At 43.1% G+C, this 22,673-nt stretch overlaps 1 protein-coding gene across 1 annotated transcript in view; it reads left to right on the forward strand.

Annotated features, from left to right (window-relative positions):
- Positions 1 to 4,133: 4,133 nt before the first annotated feature.
- tespa1 (thymocyte expressed, positive selection associated 1) overlaps positions 4,134 to 22,673 on the forward strand; it is a 29,792-nt gene continuing 11,252 nt past the window's right edge. The window contains exons 1-2 of the mRNA XM_063038253.1: positions 4,134 to 4,261; positions 9,955 to 10,098. Coding sequence (XP_062894323.1) covers positions 9,966 to 10,098 — 133 coding nt within the window. The 5' untranslated portion in view covers positions 4,134 to 4,261; positions 9,955 to 9,965. The remainder of the gene's footprint in view (positions 4,262 to 9,954; positions 10,099 to 22,673) is intronic.

Consider the following 22,673-nt stretch of genomic DNA (forward strand, 5'->3'; position numbering starts at 1 on the left):
CCACATATCCACCACTCTCTGGGTGAAAAAGTTTTTCCTCAACTCCGTTCTAAATGGCCTACCCCTAATTCTTAAACTGTGGCCTCTGGTTCTGGACTCACCCATCAGCAGGAACATGCCTCCTGCCTCCAGCGTGTCCAATCCCTTAATAACCTTATATGTTTCAATAAGATCCCCTCTCAGCCTTCTAAATTCCAGAGTATACAAGCCCAGTTGCTCCAATCTTTCAACATATGACAGTCCCGCCATCCCGGGAATTAACCTCATGAACCAATGCTGCACTCCCGCAATAGCAAGAATGTCCTTCCTCAAATTTGGAGACCAAAACTGCACACAGTACTCCAGGTGTGGTCTCACCAGGGCCCTGTACAGCTGCAGAAGGACCTCTTTGCTCTTATACTCAATTCCCCTTGTTATGAAGGCCAGCATGCCAGTAGCTTTCTTCACGGCCTGCTGTACTTGCATGCTTGCTTTCCGTATTGGCGTGATCCTGGCTAGGTTTGCTTTGAAGAGCAAGCCCATGTAAGTAGACAATAATGTGAAGAAGTCTTTCTTCCCAATCACTTTTAGAGTAGTAGATACCTGCTGGTGTAATTATGCACTCTTCAGCAGACGCTGCTTTCTGAGTAAGACTGACCCTGTGTTCAGTAAATAGACATACTGTTAACTCGCACACAGCTTGCAATTATTTGTGCTTGTCTGGTTTGCTGGCAGCAAATGGAACAGCACTCTGATGTTTTAGAGCTGTGGCTATGGGCCCATTTCTTTTTTGTGGTAGTCTTTGTGGGAAATTAGTTCAACGTGATAGGTATCTCTGAATGGGCTGGAAACTGGCAGATTGTACACGTTGATATAACTAGTGCTCTGTTAGTCAATCCCTGACAGTGCCTCGAATAGAGTCTCCTTTCTCTGCACACTCAGCTGCTGCTGGCATGTACATTGGGTGCTGTTGATAGTGACCTCCCCCCTTCTCCCCTTCCTATCACTCCCGCTCTCAGCTAGAACCTCAGGCAAGGGATCTGTTTGTTTTTCTTACAAAGTTCTATGTAAAAAAAAAGCAGCAGCAGATGGCAAACTAGGAGATTCTGTCTGTGAGTGATTGAGAGAGCCTCTAGTCTGAGAGGCAGAAAGCTCCTTGGGTTTTCATGACACTGGTACTGCACTGCAGTGGCTGGACGGCCTACAAAGTGAAAAGCCAGGTAAGTGGGGAAAAGATTGCATTCCTCAATATCTATTGCAATGAAGGGTCACATGAGCTCAAAAGATACTAGGCAGCCGCTGTGAGGAAGTCCCTCTGATGGTCAACCACTACTTGAACGCTGAGGGAGCAGGAGTTCTTGAGATTCAAAGTTCAAAGTTCAAAGTAAATTTATTCTCAAAGCACATACATGTCACCATATACAACCCTGAGCTTCATTTTCTTGCAGGCATACTCAATAAATCCATAACAGAATAATGACCACAATAGAATCAGTGAAAGTCTGCTCCAACTTGGATGTTCAACCAGTATGCAAATGACAACAAACTGCAAATACAAAAAGAAGGAAATAATAATAATAATAAGTAAGCAAGAGATATCGAGAACATGAGATGAAGAGTCCTTGAAAGTGAGTCAATAGGTTGTGGGAAGATTTCAATGATGGGGCAAATGAAGTTAAGTGAAGTTATCCACTTTGGTTCAAGAGCCTGATGGTTGAGAGGTAGAAATTGTTCCTGAATGTGATGGTGTGAGCCCTGAAGCTCTTTTACCTTCTTCCTGATGGCAGCAGCGAGAGGAGAGCATGACCTGGGTGGTGGGGTCCCTGATGATGGAAGCTGCTTTCCTGTGACAACGCTCCATGCAGATGTGCTCAATGGTGGGGAGGGCTTTACCCGTCATGGACTGGTCCATATCCGCTACTTTTTGTAGGATTTTCTGTTTAAGAGCATTGGTGTTTCCATACCAGGCTGTGACTCAGCCAGTCAATATACGCTCCACAACACATCTATGGAAGACTGTCAAAGTTTTAGATGTCATGCTGAATTTTCACAAGCTCCTGAGGAAGCAGAGGCATTGCTGTGCGTTCTTTGTAATCGCATTTACGTGCTGGGCCCAGGACAGGTCCTCTGAAATAATAACACTGAGGAATTTAAAGTTACTGACCCTCTCCACCTCTGACCCTCCGATGAGGACTGGCTTATGGACCTCTCTCTGGTTTTCTTCTCCTGATGTCAATAATCAGCTCCTTGGTCTTGCTGACATTGAGTGAGAGGTTGTTGTTGTGGCACCACTCAGCCAGATTTTCAGTCTCCCTCCTGTATGCTGATTCATCACCACCTTTGATTTGGCCAACAACAGTGGTATCGTCAGCAAACTTGAAAATGGCATTGGAGCTGTGCTTAGCTGCTCAGTCATAAATGTAAAGTGAGTAGACCAGGGGGCTAAGCACACAGCCTTGTTGTGCACCTGTGCTGATGGAGATCATGGAGGAGATGTCTTTACCAATCTGAACTGACTGGGGTCTGCAAGTGAAGAAATTGAGGATCCAGTTGCACAAGGAGACATTGAGGCCAAGATTAGTTTTGAGGAGATGATGGTATTGAATCCTGAGTTGTAGTATATGAAGAGCATCCTGATGTATGCATCTTTGCTGTCCAGATGTTCCAGGGTTGAGTGAAGAGCCAAGAGGTGGCATTTTTCTCTGGACCTGTTGCTCCGGTAGGCCAACTGGAGAGGATCCAAGTTGCTTCTCAGGCAGGAGTTGATATGTTTCATCATCAACCTCTCAAAGCAGTTCATCACTGTGGATACAAATGCTACTGGATGATAGTCACTGAGGCAGGTTACTATCTTCTTCTTAGGCACTGGTATAACTGAACCATGCAAACTGAAGCAGGTCGGAACCTCTGACCGTCAAAGCGAGAGGTTAAAGATTTCAGTAAACACTCCAACCAGTTGATCAGCACAGGTTTTAGTACCTGGCCAGGTACCCCGTTTGGTCTGGATGCTTTTCGTGGGTTCATCCTCCTGAAAAATGTTCTCACATCAGCCTTAGAGGCTGTAATCACAGGGTCATTGGGGGCTGTGCAATTCTGTGATGGTTCCTCCATGTTTTAACAGGCAAAGCGAGCATAGAGATCATTGAGTTAATCTGGAAGTGAAGCCCTCTCACTTGATTTAACTTTATAAGAGGTGATAGTATTCAACATCCTTCATTGATTCAAGCTGAGTCCGGAATTGCCACTTTGCCCCTGAGATGGCTGTCCAGAGCTTACACCTGGACTTCTTGTGACTTTCTTGAAGGCCTCTGATCTGGCCCCTAGCAGATTGTGTATCTCGTGGTTTGTAAAGAGGTTCAGGTTTAAGATCCTTGTCAATACAAGTCCCCTGTCAGTCTTATCTACCCTTCATCGTTAAGTCCCGTTGGCTTCAGCATAGAGTGTTGATGACCACAGTGAGCAAGAATCTGAAAGATGTGGCATAGAAAGTCTGAAGTGGGCCTCCAGATTCCTAAGACTGAAAGCATCCAGCCCGAGCATAGGGCTCAAATTCCAAGCAGGGTTGCCAAGTGAAGTCCCAAAGAGGCAGTGGAGCATCCAAGGACTTGGTAGTGTTTCAGGATGAAATTGCAAGTTGTTGTCCAGCAAATTCCAGAAGCCCCCTGAACATGGCTGGCCCTTTAAATTGTTCTTCTCTGGAGCAAGCAACATTATGAAAGGCAGGATGTTTTGCAAGTAGCTAATGGTAGGCGAGATTTCAGAAAAAACCTGAATTTTACCTAACCACACGCATAAAAAGTGTCAGGTAAGAACTCAGTCCATTCTGTTGCAAAAGCAACTGGAAATGGGTGTTGCTTTGCTCTGTTCCAGGGAAGTAGAATTTTTATTCACGTTGCTCTCAAGTAAACAGCAAAAAATAAAATTTTAGGCCGTCTTTCCATGGCTCATAATTTCTTGCTGTATTGTTTGCAATTCACTTCCGCTACAGCTTGCAGGCAATACTTAGCAGATAGTAAAACCATCGTGCTCGTTACATGTACGGATGCTGTGAGTCTATGTTGAGGCACACACAGGAAATGGTTTAACAGCAGTGGTTAGACTGTCTAACTTGTTCAACTTCCTTCTTCCTGTTTAGAATCCAGGCTTAAAGTTAGCTAAAGTTAGAGGAAACTGCCAGTGGGTGCTGTGATGCCTAGCGTGTGTCTCTCCGAACTGAGGTAACCGACTGCGATAGGAAGCCACATGTTCTCAAGCCAGCTTAAGACGGTGGGGTAAAATACAGGTAAGTGAATTATGTTGAGTGAATTACAAAGCATCGGTGAAAGGTGGAGAGGCCTGCTTTGCTTAAGCTATCACCCAATTATTAGAAGGTAGAGAAGATCCACAAGGTTAGATTATGTAAAAAACATTATCATTACTCAAAACATAGGAAGCCTTCAACTGCTTTATTGATGAGAGAAAGACAGATGCTACTTTAATCAAACTAAACAAGACAGATAGGCTTCAACCAGCATAATTGGATGAAGGTGACCTTGTCTTTGTTCAAAGATGCAGCTTTGATAATAACCTGGATGAAATGATGGCGCAGCTGCAGTAGATAGGTGCAATGGAATATCTATGATAAAGGTCTTGTAGCAAACTGAGTGAAGGTTGGAAATTAAATGTTCTGGAATACCAAACTTTTAGAATGAGAAGGCAAAATGGAGAAAGAAGAGATCTAGGCCTGAGAATAAAGGATGAGAGCTTCACACACAAAATGCTGGAGGAACTCAGCAGGTCAGGCATCATTTTTGGAAAGGAATATACTGTACGGAATTTCTGACTGTGTGGGTTCCCTCTGGGTGATCTGGTTTCCTCCCACATTCCAACAATGTAATGGTTAATTGGTCACTTTGATTGTGTTTGGGCGACACAGGTTTGTTGGGCCAGAAGGGCTTGTTACCAAATAAAGAATACATTACTGGCAGGGGCAGCACTTATTGCTTCTAAGAATGTGATGGTGAGCAGCTTCCTAGAACCACTGCAACACTTTTGGCGTAAGTTCTCTCACAGTGCTGTTGAGTAGAGGGCTCCAGGATGATGATATAATTTCAAATCAGAATGGTGTGCAACTTGGAGAAGAAGCTGCGTGCGGTGGTGTTCCAACATGCCTGCTGCCCTGGTCCATGTTGGGGTAGAGGGTGTAGGCTTGGGACAGGTTATTGGAGGAGTGTGGGGCAATAACTACAGTGACTTTTTTAAGATGGTACACATTGCAGCCTTTGTTCACTAGTGGTGTAGGAATGAACATCAGCAGTGGTGGATGATATATCAATCAAGTGGACAGACAGTGTCAGTCTCTATCAAGGCAAGTGGTGACAATTCTCCCGATTCTCCCGAAGGATAATGTACTCATTAATCTATTATCTATCATGCACAGAGAGGTATTACCTTGCTGTAGCTTTGGCAAAAAGGATAATGGGATCATAGAAAGGCTACAGCTGAGGAGGCCCCCATGTCCCTGTTAGCTCTCTACCAGAGCAACTGTCCAGTTCCTCTCACTGTAGTCTTGCAAATATTTCTCCACCATGTAGTTAGCCATCCTCTTCTGAAGATTACACCACTCCCACATTTTCAGGCAGTGCTTTCTAGATTCCAACCACCTTCTGCAGAAAGGTTTTGTCTCATGTCACTTTTTTCTTATCCTTTAGTTTATAGCTGTGACATCTAGTGCTTGAGCCCTCCACCATGGGAACATTCTTTCATTTTTCACTCTGTTCAGACCTCTCATTATTTTACACACTCCTATCAAGTCTCCCTACAATCTTCTCCTCAAACCAAACTTATAGGATCCATTTTCATATAAATCTGCTCTGAACATGCTGCATGTCTTTGCAATCCTTCATCTAGTGTGGCAATCAGAACGGAACTCAGTACTCTAGTTGAGATCAGATGAACATTTCATAAAGCAGGGAATTTCGTAAAGTTTCTGAAACGTTATGAATTTCCCTGCTATTGTACTCTATGCCACCTCGAATTAAGTCCAATATGACCAATTACCTGCTTTTTCAACCCATCCTGTCACTTTCAATGACTGGTACAGGCCATTCCCAGAACACAAATGACTGAATTATGGATACTTCTACTTATAAAAATCTCACATAATATTAAATTCAAATGCCTGACACAAGTACATATGTCCATTCCTATGAACAGCAGAACTATCTTCTTTTTCCAGTAGCTGTTCTGCCTTGTGAGCCTTTGATGCTACTCATTCCAATAATGTGGAGGTGTGGTTATCACATTGAGTGATTTTTTTGTGTAGTTTCTGGCATGGACAGAATTGATTTATGGACATCTATAAAAATGGAACCAATTCATTACCCACGGACAGCCTCTACATCCATTCCACCAAGTCCCTCTGCTCCTGCACCCCCTTAGAATAGAATCCTTTCTATGTACTATATATTGCAAAAGAGCAGAGGGTTGATGGGAAGAGCAGAGGGGAGTGTCACGTACCCTGTTACGGGTTAAAGAACTAGCAGAAATGGAAAACACTTTGGAGTCCAGTATTGCTATTAACTAATGGTATTTATTAGTAACTACACAATACAGTAATATAAATGCAGATATATCAAATAGGTTAGAAATGATTAGATGCATAAGTAAGTGTGGAAATATATGAAAACCAAGCTTCTTCAAATCTAGGGGTAAATAGATAGTCTTACGATGATGAGTTAAGTTCAGTTCAGTTCGTGGTATTGAGTTGAGTAGGGATACAGAGAGAGAGGGAGAGATTTGAGTCTTCAGGTGAGCTGATGCTGTCGATCTTCCCGTTGTCCTCCGAAATCCTTTAGAAGTCACCGACTGTGACTACGACAAAGGGGACCGTTCTTCTGTGGTGGAATTATCAACCTATGAGAGGGTTGGACACACGAATAACTCCCCACCGGTCACACACTTTTCACACTGCGAGAGCCACTGATCGATCCGCCTGATCGATCCCCCAAAACCCACCTTTTCCGTGGGCACAACAAAGCTCATCCAGTGTCCAAAACCATGTGTCTGTAGGTCTATTATCTTACCTTCTACTTATCTCACCGTGCTGAATACCAACTGTCTCTCAAGTAGCTCCTCCCTTCTCTCTCTGTAAAAACTTACAAGCAGGCAGCGTCCTCGTAGGAAGTATAAACAAACTGTGAGCAGTCTTCGCCTCTCTCTCTCTCTTCCTTTCTCTCTATTTTTAACAAAGTGCCTGTGTTCCACAGCTCTCTCTCTCTCTTTCAAAAGCACAGTCCATAGGTGTAATTCAGCACCCCGTCACAGGAGAGAGAGAGAGAGAGAGAGGTAGAGAGTAGCATAGAGACAGTTTGATAGCAGATCAACAGGGAGAGAGGGAAGTCAGCCGGGAAAGGAGGATTGCAGCTAAGGAGGCAGATCAGCAAATGAACAAAGGAAACAGGAGAAGATCATTTGACCCCTTGAGCCTGCTTCTCCATTCAACAAGACCCTGGCTGTGGTTATATCTCTGCATTACTTCAATTGATTTCCAGTGTATTGAGAGGTGCAATGACTGTCTCGAAAGGACTCGATGACTGAGCCTCCATTGGCCTTGAGTGCCAAGAATTCCAAAGATTTACACTGCTCTCCCATGAATGACTGACTCCTTCTTTTAAGGCAATGGCCCCAAGTTTGAGACAGCTGAGACTGGGGAAACATCATGCCTGTACCTATTCTTTCAAGCTGTTTAATAAATTTCAGAACCAAAATCAGAATTGTATTTATTATCACTGACATAAGACATGAAATTTGTAGCTTTCTGGCAGCAGTACAGTGCGAAGGCATAACAATTTATATAAAAACACATAAATAGTGCAAATAAAACGGAATTACCAGGTAGTGTTCATGGATTCATGGACCATTCAGAAATTTGATGGCAAAGTGGAAGAAACTGTTCCTAAGTAGCTGAGTGTGGATCTTCAGGCTCCTGTACCTCCTCCCTGATGGTAGTAATGAAAAGAGGGAATGTCCCAGATGGTGAGAGTCCTTAATGATGGATGCCACCTTCTTGAGGCACTGCATCATGAAGATGCCCTTAATGGCAGGGAGAGCTGTATTTGTGATGGAGCTGGTAGAGTTGACAACCTCCAGCAGGGGGCACTACAGCACTTGCAATCCTATGTATTGGAGGCTCCATACCAGGCTGTGATGCAACCAGTCAGAATCCTCTCCTCTATCCATTGATAGATATTTTAAGAATCTGTGGTGACATACCAAAGCTTCTAACAAAGTACAGCCTCTGGCATGCATTCTTCATGATTGCATTGATGTGACAGGTCCAGCATTGATCCTCCAAGATGTTCATGCCCAGGAACTTGAAACTGCTCACTCTTTTCACTGATGACCTCTTAATGACCTTCCAGCTTCTCCTTCCTGAAGTCCATAATCTGCTCGTTGGTCTTACGGAGATCGAGTGCCAGGTTGCTGTTGCGACACCACTCAATAAGCCGATCTATCTCACTTGGTTTCAGTGAGAATACCTCTTATTCTTCCAAATTCTACAGACTGTAGGCCTCCCTATTTGATTTCTTGCTAGAGAACAAATCCCATGAATCAATCTGATGAACCTTTGTCACATTCAATCCTCTTGCAATAAGAGCTACCATGCTGTTTGCTGATTCTGCATATGGAGTTTCACTGATTTATATACAAAGACCTCTAAACAATAGCATCGTTCATTAAAGTATTTCAAGGATTTTGAGTCTTCTTCCATGAACTCAGATACAAAGTATTTGTTTAATTTCTTTGCCAACTCCTTATTCCCCAATGTAATTTCTCATGCCTCAGTCTATAAGAAACTCAGGTTCTACATCATCATTTTACATCTGAAAGAAACTTCTGCAGGCCAGAAGATGTTTTTCACTAAATTACTACCTTTTTATTTACTCTTTTCTTGTTAATACCTTGATTCTCTTTTGCAGAATTTCAAAATGTTTAGCTTATTTACAGTACTGTCTAAAAGTCTAAGTCCCTCAGACTTTTGCACAGTACTGTATTTGTCAACGTGAAGCAGAGAACGAGCTTGTAAATGTGGTGGGAGCAAAGGATGTTGGGAATGGCGAGGGTGGAGTGACATGGGAGGGGTGTGGGACAGGTGGCAGAGAAGGAGTGCCAGGGCTGGGGGGTAGTGTAGGCGCAGACACACCCAGTCCTGAAACACCAGGCAAGGTCATTTGATTCCAAACAATTGGTTTATTGATCATTACAGAAATCTCTCTGGTGCTTCCCGCTCACTCCCCTCTCCCCTCCTCTTTCCCCAACCATGATTCCCCTCTCCCTGCCCCCTTCCCACTCTCAGTCCACAACAGAGACCCATATCAGAATCTGGTTTAACATCACTCACGTATGTCATGATATTTGTTTTTTTTTGAAGCAGCAGTACAGTGCAATACATAAAATTACTACAGTATTGTGCAGAAGTCTTAGGCACCCTAGCTATAAAGTATGTATTTGCCTAAGACTTTCGCACAGTAATGTACAGTAGTTGCTAGTATCTTTTAAACAACCATATAAGCCTTTTCATTGAATTTAATATTATCTGGTTAGTCACAGCTGGACCACTTTTCCTGTTAGAAATGTGTCCTTTAAAGGGATATATTCGGTATCTGTTATAAAGTATGTACTTATTCTTTAAGCATTACTCATTGCTTGTTTGGTTCATAGTTTTTAATATAGTTTCCCAAATTAGCAAAGCAGATTCACACTTCATAATTTGCTGCCCTTAAATATGAGACCGCGGCACTGGATTGAATTAAATGCAAGAAGTGGAGCACAAGCAGCAGATAGAAAAGGACAAACAGCTCGGGGGGAGGTGATGAGCAGCAGAAAGAGGGAAAGCTGCTGAGAGAAAGGGTTACTGGGTGGAAATCATCTTGGCATTCTGACGTGACTAATGGCACTCCAGAATCTTGAGCTGTTACCTGGTTGACTTTGCAGAAGGTGACCCGATGGAGGGCTCAACCCCTCAACTCCAGTCTTCTTGGGACAAAAATATCTCCAGGAAGCGCAGAGCCTGGGCTCAGAGCAGAGGGCAGCGGCAGAATGTGGAAGAAAACCTCAAAGGCACAGGCTGCAGTGCAGGTAAGAACATAAGTGCCAGCTAGTCCCTTGGTTGATCCCTTGATCATTACGCAGCACAGCACACTAACAAGATATCACTTGGATGACATTTTTATTTTATTATATTATGATATTGGTCAATATTGGTCTTAGGCACACACGTGTAGTTAGGATGCCTAAGATTTTTGCACAGTACTGTATTTATCAACATTGAGCAGAGAGCAAGTTTGTAAATCTGGCAGGAAAACAAGGATGTTGGGATTGATGGGGGTGGACTGCTACGGGAGGGGTGAGGGACAGGCAGCAGAGAAGGGGTGCCAGCGGCAGGGTGGGGTCGCGTGGGCACAGACACACCCAGCCCTGAGACACCAGACGAGGTCATTTGATTCCAAACAATTAGTTTATTGATCATTACAGAATGTCTCTCTGGTGCTTCCCGCTCCCTCCCCTCTCCCTTCCCATTTTCCCAACCATGATTCCCCTTCTCCCTGCCCCCTTCCCACTCTCAGTCCACAATAGAGACACATATCAGAATGAGGCTTATCATATGCCATGAAATTTATTTTATTTTTGTGGCAGCAGGACAGTGCAATACATAAAACTACTACAGTACTGTTCAAAAGTCTTAGGCACCCTAGCTGTATACTGTATATGTGTCTAAGATTTTTGCACAGTACTGTAGGTACCTTTGAGATCACTGTTGTGAGCCTCCTTAAACCACTGTGATCCTTCTTCTAAAGGTACTCTCACGGCACTGCATACAGAAAATTCAGCAACTTTGACCTTGGTTTGATAAAGATGTCACGTGACTTACCTGTCAGGTAACCTGTAGGTGGTGCCATTTGCAATTCCATGATGTCTTTGTCCTTTCAAGTGGAAGAGATGACAGATTTGGAGATAGAAAGAACTCCGTGAATTAATTCAGTGAACTTTGTAGATAGTACACAACAGTGCAGCTCTATAAAACCCTGGTTAGACTACACTTGGAATATTGTGTTCAATTCTGGTCAGCTCATTAGAGGAAGGATATGAAAGCTTTAGAGAGGGTGCAGAAGAGATTTAATAGGATTCTGCCTGGATTAGAAATCATGTCTTATGAGGAAAGGTTGAGTGAGCTAGGGCTTTTCTCTTTGGAGCAAAGGAGGATGAGAGTCGACTTGAGAGAGATATATCATATTATGAGAGACATAGACAGAGTCAACATCCTGAGTATTTTTCCAGGAGGCAATGGCTAGTACCAGAGGACATCCATTTAGAGTGAGTGGAGGAAGATTTAGGGGAGATGTCAAAGATGATTTTTTTTACACAGATAGTGCTAAGTGGCTGGAATACACTGTTGGGAGTGGCAGAGGCAGGTACATTAGGGACACTTAAGACCCTCTTGGAGAAGCACGTGGATGAATGAAAAATGGAGGTTTAAGGGTTAGATAAATCATAGAGTAGGTCAAAAGGCCAGGACAACATCATGGATTGAAAGGCTCCTACTGTATTATACTGTTCTATGTTCTTTGTTCAAGTCTGCAGGACACTAGTGGTAGTGAAGATGTGCAGTCACGGACTGAGTGCCAAGCAAATGCATTCTTTCCTTTGGAGAGACGCTAAGCCACTTGGCTATTGTTGGCAACTGTGCTCATTCATCCAAACAGAATGTGTTTTCTCACCCTCCTAACTTGTGTTTTGAAGATGAGAGATAGGATTGGGGAAGCAGAGCTGTGATTCCTCTGTTTAGAATACTCAGCCTCCACCTACTCTCTGTTGGATGAACTTGGAGGTCCAAGCAGCATCTGTTGGGGCAAAGAGGTGGTCTGTGTTTTGGGTCAGGATGCTGCAACAGGACTGAGAGTGTAGAGGGAAGATAGGCGGTGTAAAGAGGTGAGAGGGAGGGATGAGACAGGTGCTGTTTGGTAATAGGTGAATCCAGGTGAGGTAGAGGAAGATGGAGCTAGATGGGAAGGGAAGAGAGGGGCTGGAAGGTGAGGTGGAACCAGACAAAAGAGGATGTGTTGGATATTCACTTTCCAGGGTCCAAGAGGCTTATTGTTAACCTCAGCTTTCGAGCAGTGTGCCATGACCTTTCCAAAGTTGATTGTGACAAAGTTAAACTTTAAACAAATATTCTTTACTCAGCTTTTTGTTGTAAACAAGAACCGGTCTTCAGTTCTTAATGTAAATTGCAAGCAATAATTAGTATGTAGTTGGAGGCAAAGTGAAGTGACCAGGAAACTTCTTGTCTGCGTTGGTCAAACAAGACAAAGGGGTTATGTCATTTATCACATCAAACATGGTAACAAGTTGGGATGTTTGTGTGCTTAGAGCGTCAGCCCTCACATTAATTTTGGATGTTTGGGTTCTCTGTCACCAGAAGCTTTTAAGACCATTTGTGTGAGTAACTTTGTCCCAGAAAAGATATTTGGAAAACATTACATGCAGATGATGTCATCCAGTAGAAAACAGTATAAATATCATAAGGAATGTCAAGGAGAATTACAGAAAGACAGGGTTACTGAAAGAAAAACTTGAATTCATTTCTCAACCATCAGTTTCTGTGATGGACAACTAGTTTGTCTGCAACTCATTCGTTTGTCCTTCTAGTTCGTAAGAATTGTACCTGTGTTTGGAAATCCTTTGTAGTTTGTGAATCTCTTGTAATTTGTAAATATTTTATAAATTAGAAATCCTTTAAGCGTGTTAAGAATTATTGTCTAAATTTAAATGTGTATCATTGAAAATAAACTATGTCTAAACTATTCTGTTAGCCGGAAGTATCTCCTCCTTGATAGCAAGGGGGCCCACCACTCAAACAGTGGGTATTTATAGCTAAACTCACCACATAGACGAGACAGGTCTTGAAGAATAGGTGGATACCATATAACCTTCCTGTAGTGAGGGTACTCATAGACATCTATATCGTATAGGGCTTAACATCTTCTTTAGAGTTTAGGGCTTTGTGGACAGAGAATCAAGTACCACCACAACAGATGATGGACAGATCGATTCCTCCCGTATCTATTGCTGCACAGATGGTGCTGATGTCTCTAGTGAGCATCATCTCAGTCTAATGGATTCTATCAACTCCTATACCTGTCCTCCTATTTCTATCTTCAATTAGCTGTTCAATTTAATAATTTCTTCCCCCTTTTGCTGCCGCTCTATACTCCCTCCTCTCCAACTCCCTGCTACAGTAACCTTAATCTCATTAAAGATCCTTACCCACCAAGAGATCTGAACAACGGCCATTTCCAGAAAGAGAGGGCCTAACTACCAGAAGAACGTGGAAAGGGTGTACAATGGAGTTCACTGGAGTCCGGGGAGGCCCATGAGGAGCCAAGGAGAAAGTAAGGATGAGTTTAGAGAAGAGCTGCAGGGTGCCTTGGAAAAGGTGCATAGATCCCAAGGAGTAGGAAGGAATCAGGGGCTGGGGCAAGAGGAATCTTTAAAAGTGGATTGAGCTGGCTGTCAGAGGAAGTGTTCTCCCTAAAAGTTTTGATAGATTTAAACCCATAAACTGACTATTTGGCCTAATTACTCCATGCCAACATTTACACTCAATCTGAGCCATTTTTCTTCATTTAAACCTATAAGTATGATGCTCTATTCCCTTCTCCCTCATATAGCCATCAGCCTCCCCATAAAATGCCTTTATATTATTTGCCTCAACTACCCCCTACTGTTGCAAATGGTCTGTGCGTAAAAATATTTCTCGGTAGGATTCCTTGATAATTTTCTTTTTTGACTGTTACTGGTTTTGTTCTTTCTCACAAAGAGAGTCCTTCTCTCTGTTTCCACTCTGTTTCTCTTCCTACAGGTGATGGAAATATGAAGTAGAAAAAGTTCAAAGTAAATTTATTATCAAAGTCCATATACGTCACCATATACTAACCTGAGATCCATTTTCTTGTGGGCATTTACAGTAGATACATAAACACAATAGAATCAATGAAAAACTACACTAAGTGCAAATGATAACAAATTGTGCAAATACAAAATGAAAAACGTAATACCTGTAATAACAATAAATAATACTGTGGGCATGAGTTGAAGAGTTCATTAAAGTGAGTCTATAAGTTGGTGAATCAGTTCAGTGTTAGGGTGAGTGAAGTTATCCCCTTTGGTTCAGGAGCCTGATGGTTGAGGGGTAATAACTGTTCCTGAGCCTGGTGTGTGGGACCAGAGGCTCCAGTACATCCTTCCCGATGGTATCAGACATGCACAACCATGCACAAATACACGCATACGCAGACAGACAGACTCACATACACCCACCCACTCACCCACACACACACGCATAACATGTGATCAAAGTTCAAAAGTTCAAAGTTCAACATAACTTTATATCAAAGTTATGATTCATTTTCTTGTTGGCATACTCAATAAATCTATAGAGCAATAACCATTACAGGATCAATGAAAGACTGCTGAAGTTGGGCATTCAACCAGAGTGCAGAAGACAATAAACTGTGAAAGTACAAAAATAAAGAAATAATAGTAAAAATTAAATAAATAAACAATAATATTGTGAACATGAGATGAGGAGTCCTTGGAAGTGAGTCCATGGGTTGTGGGAACATGCCAATGATAGGGCAAGTGAAATTGAGTGAAGTTGTCCCCTTTGGTTCAAGAGCCTGATGGCTGATGGGTAATAACTGTTCCTGAACCTGGTGGTGTGAGTCATGAAGCTTCTGTACCTCCTTCCTGATGACAGCAGTGAGAAGAGGATGTGCCCTGGTAGTGGGTGTCCTAATGATGGACACTGTTTTCCTGTGACAGCTTTTCATGTAGATGTGCTTGATGGTGGGGAGGGCTTTACCCGTGATGGACTGGGTTGTATCCACTACATTTTGTAGGATTTTTCTTTCAAGGGCATTGGTGTTTCCATACCAGGCTGTGATGCAGCCAGTCAATATACTCTCCACCACACATCTATAGAAGTTTGTCAAAGTTTTAAATACACATAAATAGAGATACATGCCACATGCACAAAACAGACACAGGGATGCACACATAGAGACATACAACACAGGAATACAACACATATAACATACAACACATATAAACATAGGGACGCACATGGGCACAGTGCATGATTAAGTTTTAGAGCCATAGAGTCAGAAAGTGTGTGTGTCTCTGTATGTATATTGTGCATGTTTGTAGGGTGTGTGTGATGGTGTGTGTGTGTGTGTGTGTGTGTGTGTGTGTGTAGATCCAGGTGTTTGGTTGTGTGTATGGAAGTGCTTTTCATTGTTATGGCTCTCACCTCTGCATATCACATCAGTTGATTTTTTTTTTCCTACCTTCCTCTTTACCCCTTGAAACCACGCCTCGACATCTGGATACCTGCCACCTACTGTCTGCCACACTAGTCCTTGATGGACTCCCAGACCCATGGTGAACAGCGTCTTTCCCTGAGCATCTATACTGTCAACCAATAGTTCAGCGTCCCTGTCTGTAAACCCTGAGCCTTTCCTCCTTCATCTGCAGTCTCTCTTTCATGTGTGGCACCATTGGTATCTCTGACAGTATTCTAGCCGCTAAAGAGAATATTCCTTTAAGAGCTGAACCAGAGTGTGTGCTTTTAAGTGCTGTGATTAGATTGCAGAGAATTACCTACAGCTACTTGAAATTCAGAGGAGCTATTAGCAATCTCAGAACTTCCTAAATGTGGAAGTCCTTTCATGCTTGTGGCTCCACATAGTCATCACAATCTAAGTTTATGGAGCCAAAATTGGCAGTGGCAGCATGCGAGCATGTTTTAATATTCCAGTAATGGAGCCGATAAATTTCTAGACAAAACCATCCATAGGAAAGTGAACCCAACCACACTTAAAGAAGCATGTGGAAATCCTCCAGTGGGTGCAGAGTAGTGTAGCAGTTACCACGGCACTGTTACAGGTCGGGATGTCCCAGAGGTTGAGGTTCAATTCTGACTCTGTCTCTGAGGAGGAGTGTGCACATTCTCCCTTTGATTATGCAGGTTTTCTCCCATAGTTCAAAGGCTATTGGTTATTATAAATTGTTCTATAGTTAGGCTAGTGTCAAGTAGCTAGGTTGCGAGGCAGTGCGGCTCGTTGGACCAGAAGGGTTTGTTCTGCATTATATTAAATTTTTAAAAAGATGCGAGATATCACCTATAAGCTTGGATTGAAATTGGGGCTTTTCTTCTTGAAACGAAGATGAGATGTTAGAGGTTTTCAAGAACACGACATGGTTTGTATGACCCTATCTGTTCTGTACCTTAACCAACTGAATCACCTTCAATAACTCCAAAAGACTGAAGTTGGGTAAAATACTGAAAGGCTTTTATTCGCTGTACAATACGACCTCCATGGTGAGTGTCTGCCCCCAGACTGAGGGGGAGGAGCGAGGCGAAATCACCTTTATTCAGGAATCTGTGGGAGGAGCCACAGGGGCAGTCAGCAGAGGGGCGTGTCCAGACAGTTAACCCAGTTACAACATATATATGGTTTACCACACCAACGAAGTTAAAGACAATATAATAGAAAATAAAACTGAGTATTGGAAGGATTTCAAAAAGTAGCAAGATGACTCAGTTAATTGATGCGAAGAAAGAAAATACAATATGAACTTAGCAGCGGGTATAAAAATAATTATAATAGATTCCACATGTAAGAAGGAATAGAAAAAATTAACTTTGATTCCTTGGAAGCTAAATCAAGGAAATTAAGAAGGAGGAATAAAGAGCCACAAAAAAAATCATAAGACCAAAAAACCATAAGACATAGGAGCAAAATTATGCCATTCAGTGGATTAAGTCTACTCTGCCATTCAATCATGGCTGAATTATAATCCTGCCCAAACCCATTCTTCTGGCTTCTCCCTATAACCTTCAATGTCCTTACTAACTCAAGGCAATCCTGTAACTATTTCTCAACCTCCTGCGACCACCTTTTGGTTGTCTTGATCTCTGGGGCCTTGCTCTTTAGACTCTGTCTGTAGGCGGGTAGTTGGAATACAGCCAAATAATCCAACTTGCCAAAATGCGGACTCGGGAAGGAACGATAGGCATTACTTATCATAGTGTAGCTGTGGTCTAGTGTTTTGGGACCTCTGGCGCAACAGGTTACGTGCTGGTGATAATTGGGCCGGGTTTTCTTCCAACAGGCCTGGTTAAAGTCACCGACTGTATTTTGAATTGCGTTGGTATGGGCCGTTTCTTGTTTACAGACAGCATTGTGCAATTTTATGAGTGCTTGCTTATAATCAGCCACTGGTGGTATGTAAACTGTGGTCAGTATTATGGAGGAGAACTCCCAAGGCAAGTAGAATGATCTGCATTTAATTGTTGGTTGTTCTAAGTTAGGGGAACAAGAAGTAAATGTAACACCAACGCCCGTGCACCACGAGAATTGACTAAAAAGCATACGCTGCCACCCCTTTCCTTACCAGAGTTTGAAGTTCTATTCATTCTAAAAATCATAAAAAATTCTGGTTGGATAGCTGCGTCTGATGTGTTCACTGTTAACCAAGTCTCAATGCAACATAATGCCCCCTCGTGTTAGTCACTTCGACCTGGGAAAAAGCCTCTGGCTATCCACATGATCAATGCCTCCCATTATCTGAGATACCTCTATCAGGTCACCTCTCATCCTCCATCACTCCAAAGAGAAAAAGCCAAGTTCACGACCTATTCTCATAAGGCTTGCTCCCCAATCCAGGCAGCATCCTTGTAAATCTCCTCTGCAATCTCTCTATGGTATCCACATCCTTCCTGTAATGAGGTGACCAGGAATGAACACAGTACTCCAAGTGGGGTCTAACCAAAGTCTTATATAGCTGTAACATTACCTCATAGCTCTTGAACTCAATCCCATGGTTGATGAAGGCCAATGCACCATATGCCTTCTTAACAACCCTGTCAACCTGCGCTGCAGCTTTGAGTGCCCTATTGACACGGACCCCAAGATCTCTCAGATCCTCCACACTGCCAAGAGTCTTACCATTAATATTATATTCTGTTTTCAAATTTGACCTACCAAAATGAACCACTTCACACTTATCTGGGTTGAAGTCCATTTGCTACTTCTCAGCCCAGTTCTGCATCCTATTGATGTCCTGCTGTAACCTCAGACAGCCCTCCAGACTATCCACAACACCCCCAACCTTTGTGTCATCAGCAAACTTAGTAACCCACTCTTCTACTTCCTCATCCAGGTGATTGATAAAAATCACGAAGAGTAGGGGTCCCAGAACAGATCTCTGCGGAACACCCTGGTCACTGACCTCCATGCAGAATGCAAACTATCCACAACCACCCTTTGCCTTCTGTGGGCAAGCCAATTCTGGATCCACAAAGAAATGTCTCCTTGGATCCCACACCTCATTATTTTCTGAATGAACCTCGCATGGGGAACCTTACCAAATGCCTTACCGAAATCCATATACACTACATCCACTGCTCTACCTTCATCAATGTGTTTTGTTACATCAGAGGAATTTTTTTTTGTGCACCACAATGCCGAGGAGATATCGGATTGCTTGGAAGGAGTGGGTGTTTAAAAGAAGCGAACAGGGGCAGTTGGCACATTTTGCACCCCAGTCCCGAGAGACACCAGATTGCTTGGAGGGAAAAGGTTTAAAAGCAGCAAGTGGGGCAATCAGCATAGCCCCAAGGAGATATTGGATTGGACATACTAGGCACTTGGCAAATCCAATGAAAGATTAGGTTTAAGCAGAACAGCCATTGTGTGAGTCAGCCAGTGTTGGAGTGGGGAGATGAGACTTCGGTTCATCGAGGCTTTAGTGAGGAGATGATTGATGTAATTTCATAGTCCGTTGTTAAGAGGATATTTACATACTGCAGATTGCAACAAAAGTAATTCAAAAGGAGTATATTTAAGAGGAAAACTGGTACAATTTCCTGCAGCCCACAGAGATTTGCCAATGTACACCAGCGCCATCTTGCAGAAATTCTTTTTTTTAAAGAGCAGTCTCATTTTGCGAAATGTTTTCAAAATTAGAACTCTTTTTAAAACACACTAAATCTAATGGAGGTCAGGGTAAGCTACCTGAACACTGCGGCAAAGTGAGAGAATTATTCTGCTTCCTTAGTCACCTGCTCTAAGCTATTAGACTTCTGTGGTGGGACAGACAAACAGCCATATCTGGTACAGGTTCCTGGAAGTTTCGGAGCAGATGGAGATCCTTGAACAGGTGTGTCCACCCCGGGTAAGTGGTCCTCGTCATGAGGATCAGGCCACTCTATATCCTCTACCTTTTGTGGACTTTGAAGGTGCACAAGCGCACGGCTTTTCTGCCTGATTTCACCTGGTGATGTTCTGATCACAAACGATTGTGGTGCATGTTGCTGGACTATTGTTCCTTTGGTAAATTGGTTTGAAACCCAAACAGCTTCACCACTCCTGAGCAGCGACAACGATTTGGCTCTGTGTCTGAGATCATGCACGCTCTTTATTTTCCCACACGCTGTGTTGTCTCAAAATTTCTCACTTTGTCTAAGTCTGGCAAGTGAGGTTGGAGAAGGGAAGGAAGAACGGGCAGGCTTGTTCTCAGTCTCTGGCCCATTGACAGCTCTGATGGACTGTAGCTATTTGCAAGAGATGTGGAGCAGTAAGCTAGAAGTGCTTTGGCGGAGTCTTTTGCCTTCAGAGGGAGACTCTTCACAGTTTGCACTGCTCTTTCCGCTTCTCCATTTGCCTGTGGGTCCTGTGGACTGCTTGTCTGGTGTTTGAATGCATAGTTGTTAACAAGGGCTTTGAATACTGAGCAGCTGAATTGTGGACCATTGTCTGACACAAGTGCCTCTGATATTCCACGGCGAGCGAATATAGCTTTCAGGAGCTCTATAACTTCTGCTGAGGATGTAGGGGACAGCTTGGACACCTTAACATTACATGAGCAGTAATCCACAGAGAGAAGATATTTATCTCTCTTCAGCTTAAATGTCTGTGTCTGCAATTTGCCATGGAAAGTCTGGGAATTCTGTGGGACGGAAGGGTTCAGTATAATTTTTGTGCATGCTTCACATAATCTCCCAGCTGTGTGCTCAGACCAGGCCACCACACAGATTGCCTTGCTCTTAGATGACATTCTTCCATGCCTTAAAGTCCTTGCTGGATTTGACTGATAATGTTTGCATGCATAGAAGCAGGAAAGACAAGTTTGGAGCCCTTTACCATCAAACCATCAGGAATGGTGAGTGTGTCTCTTTCAAGCCAGTAAGGTCTGAGTTTGTGAGCTCCTTTTGGAACAGCTGGCCATCCATGCTCACGGTATTGCATGACCTTGCTGCAGATTCAGTCCTTTTTCAACTCAGTGTGAATTTCATCCAGTTTACTCTGTGATGCAGGAAAGCTTTCATGTACCTGAGCTAAGTAGCTGTCGGTATCTTCCATGAAGGTGGAGTCAGCTTCCTTGCACTCACTTTTGCGTGGCAACCCCAACAGAGTGACTGGTGTTGTGAAAGATTTGCTGGGGACACCTTCAATGTCATAACAGTATTACATAAGCCTCATTCTGAATTTTTGCAGATGTGGAGGCAAGTCATTCAAGTGTTTCGAGCTGAGGAGGCTGACAAGTAGCTTGTAAGCTGTTTCAAGTAGGAATTTAGTGCCTATCAAGTAGCAGCCAAAGCTTTCACAAGCCCACACGAGAGCTAGCGTCTCCTTTTCGATTTGGGCATAATGCCGTTCAGTAAGACTCAGTGCTCTTGATGCATATGCCACCAGGTTCCATACACCACCGGGGCATTGCATGAGCATTCCCCCTAGGCCAAAAGAAGGCCAAACTTTCCCAGCTGGTTTACCATACGAATGTATCAGAGATTTGGTAGGTCTTTCCTTGTTCTGAGCTCCTGCAACTTTGTCTTAATCTGGTTGCACTCCCTCTGAGACTTTGAAAATTCACATTTCTTTTTGTTCAGGGTGATTCGAGCCCATTTCAGTTTCTCCAAGGCAGCTTCCACTCTTCAGTCATGTTCCTTGCTTAAGCCTCTGAAGATGAGTATGTCGTCCATGTGGCAGACTACTCCTTCCAGTCCCTCCAAAATTCATCCTCATCTGAAAGAGTTCAGGGGCTGAGGAGATACCAAAAGGGTGTCTCTTGAAGGCATAGAGTCCATATGGGTTTGATAAAGGTTGTGAGTTTCTGTGACTCAGGAGCTAAATGGATCTGCCAGAACTCTGAGTTTGCATCTGGTTTGGTGAAGAACTTTGTTCCTCCCAGCATACCCAATGTCTGCTCAACAGAAGGCAAAATAAACTTCTCCCGGCTCACTGCATTATTCAATTTTGTTTGATCAACAGAGATCTTCACTGTGCCATCTGTCTTGGGAACAGGAACAAAGCCCACTCACTAGTCAGTAGGTCCATTCACTCTAGTTATGATGTCAAGCCCCTCTGTTCTCTCAGGTTCAACTTTGAAAACAAATCTTCTCCCAAGTCACAGTTCTCTTGCAGACTGCATCAGGTTTTCCTCCAGGATTTTGCTGCATTCATTTTACCCTCTACCTTCACAAGCCTTCTAGGGCCTGCTGCAGTGAAGCATCCCCACAGCATGATGCAGCCATCACTATGTTTCACGATAAGGATGGTGTGTTTTTGATGATGTGTGGTGTTTGGCTTTTGCCAAACATAGCATTTAGTCTGATGGCCAGAAAGCTCAATTTTGGTTTCATCAGACCATAGAATCTTCTTCCAGCTGACTTCAGAGTCTCACACATACCTTCTGGCAAAATCTAGCCGAGATTTCGTGTATGTTTTTTCCAACAGTGGCTTTCTCTTTGCTATTCTCTCATAAAGCTATGACTGGTGAAGCACCTGTGCAACAGTTGTTATATGCACGGTATCTCCCATCTCGGCCACTGAAGCTTGTAACTCCTCCAGCACTGTTATAGGTCTCTTAGTGGCCTCCCTCACTATTCACCCTTCTTGCACAGTCACTCAGTTTTTGAGGACGGCCTACTCCAAGGGATATTCAGTGACTTTGAAATTTTCTTACATCCATCTCCTGACTTGTGTTTTTCAATAACCTTTTCACAGAGTTGCTTGGAGTGTTCTTTTGTCTTCATGGTGTTGTTTTTGCCAGGATACTGACTCACCAGCAGTTAGACCTTCTAGATACAGGTCTATTTTTAGTACAATCAATTGAAGCACCTTGTCTGCCCACAGGTCTCAAAAAGCAATCTCCATTTAACTAATTATGTGACTTCTAAAATCAATTGGCTGCACCAGTGATGATTTGGTGTGTTATATTAAAGGGGGTGAATACTTATGCAATCAATTATTTTGTGTTTTATATTTGTAATTAATTTAGATCACTTTGTAAAGATCTGTTTTCACTTCCGCATGAAAGTCTTTTTCTGTTGATCAGTGTCAAAAAAAGCCAAATTAAATCCACTGTGATTCAATGTTGTAAAATAATAAAACATGAAAACTTCTGAGGGGTGAATATTTTTATAGGCACTATATGTGTTCTTAGTTCTTAAATAACTGCCACTTACTTACTTACTGCCCGTTACGTTGCTGCCATTTAGGGCAGCAATGAAGGTCCTCCATCTTTGTCTGTCCTTGGCTATCTTCTCTATTGTGCCCCAGGTGTGGTTCAGGGTCCTCATTTCTACC

Source organism: Mobula hypostoma, chromosome X2 (assembly GCF_963921235.1).
Source record: "Mobula hypostoma chromosome X2, sMobHyp1.1, whole genome shotgun sequence".
Lineage (NCBI taxonomy): Eukaryota > Metazoa > Chordata > Chondrichthyes > Myliobatiformes > Myliobatidae > Mobula > Mobula hypostoma.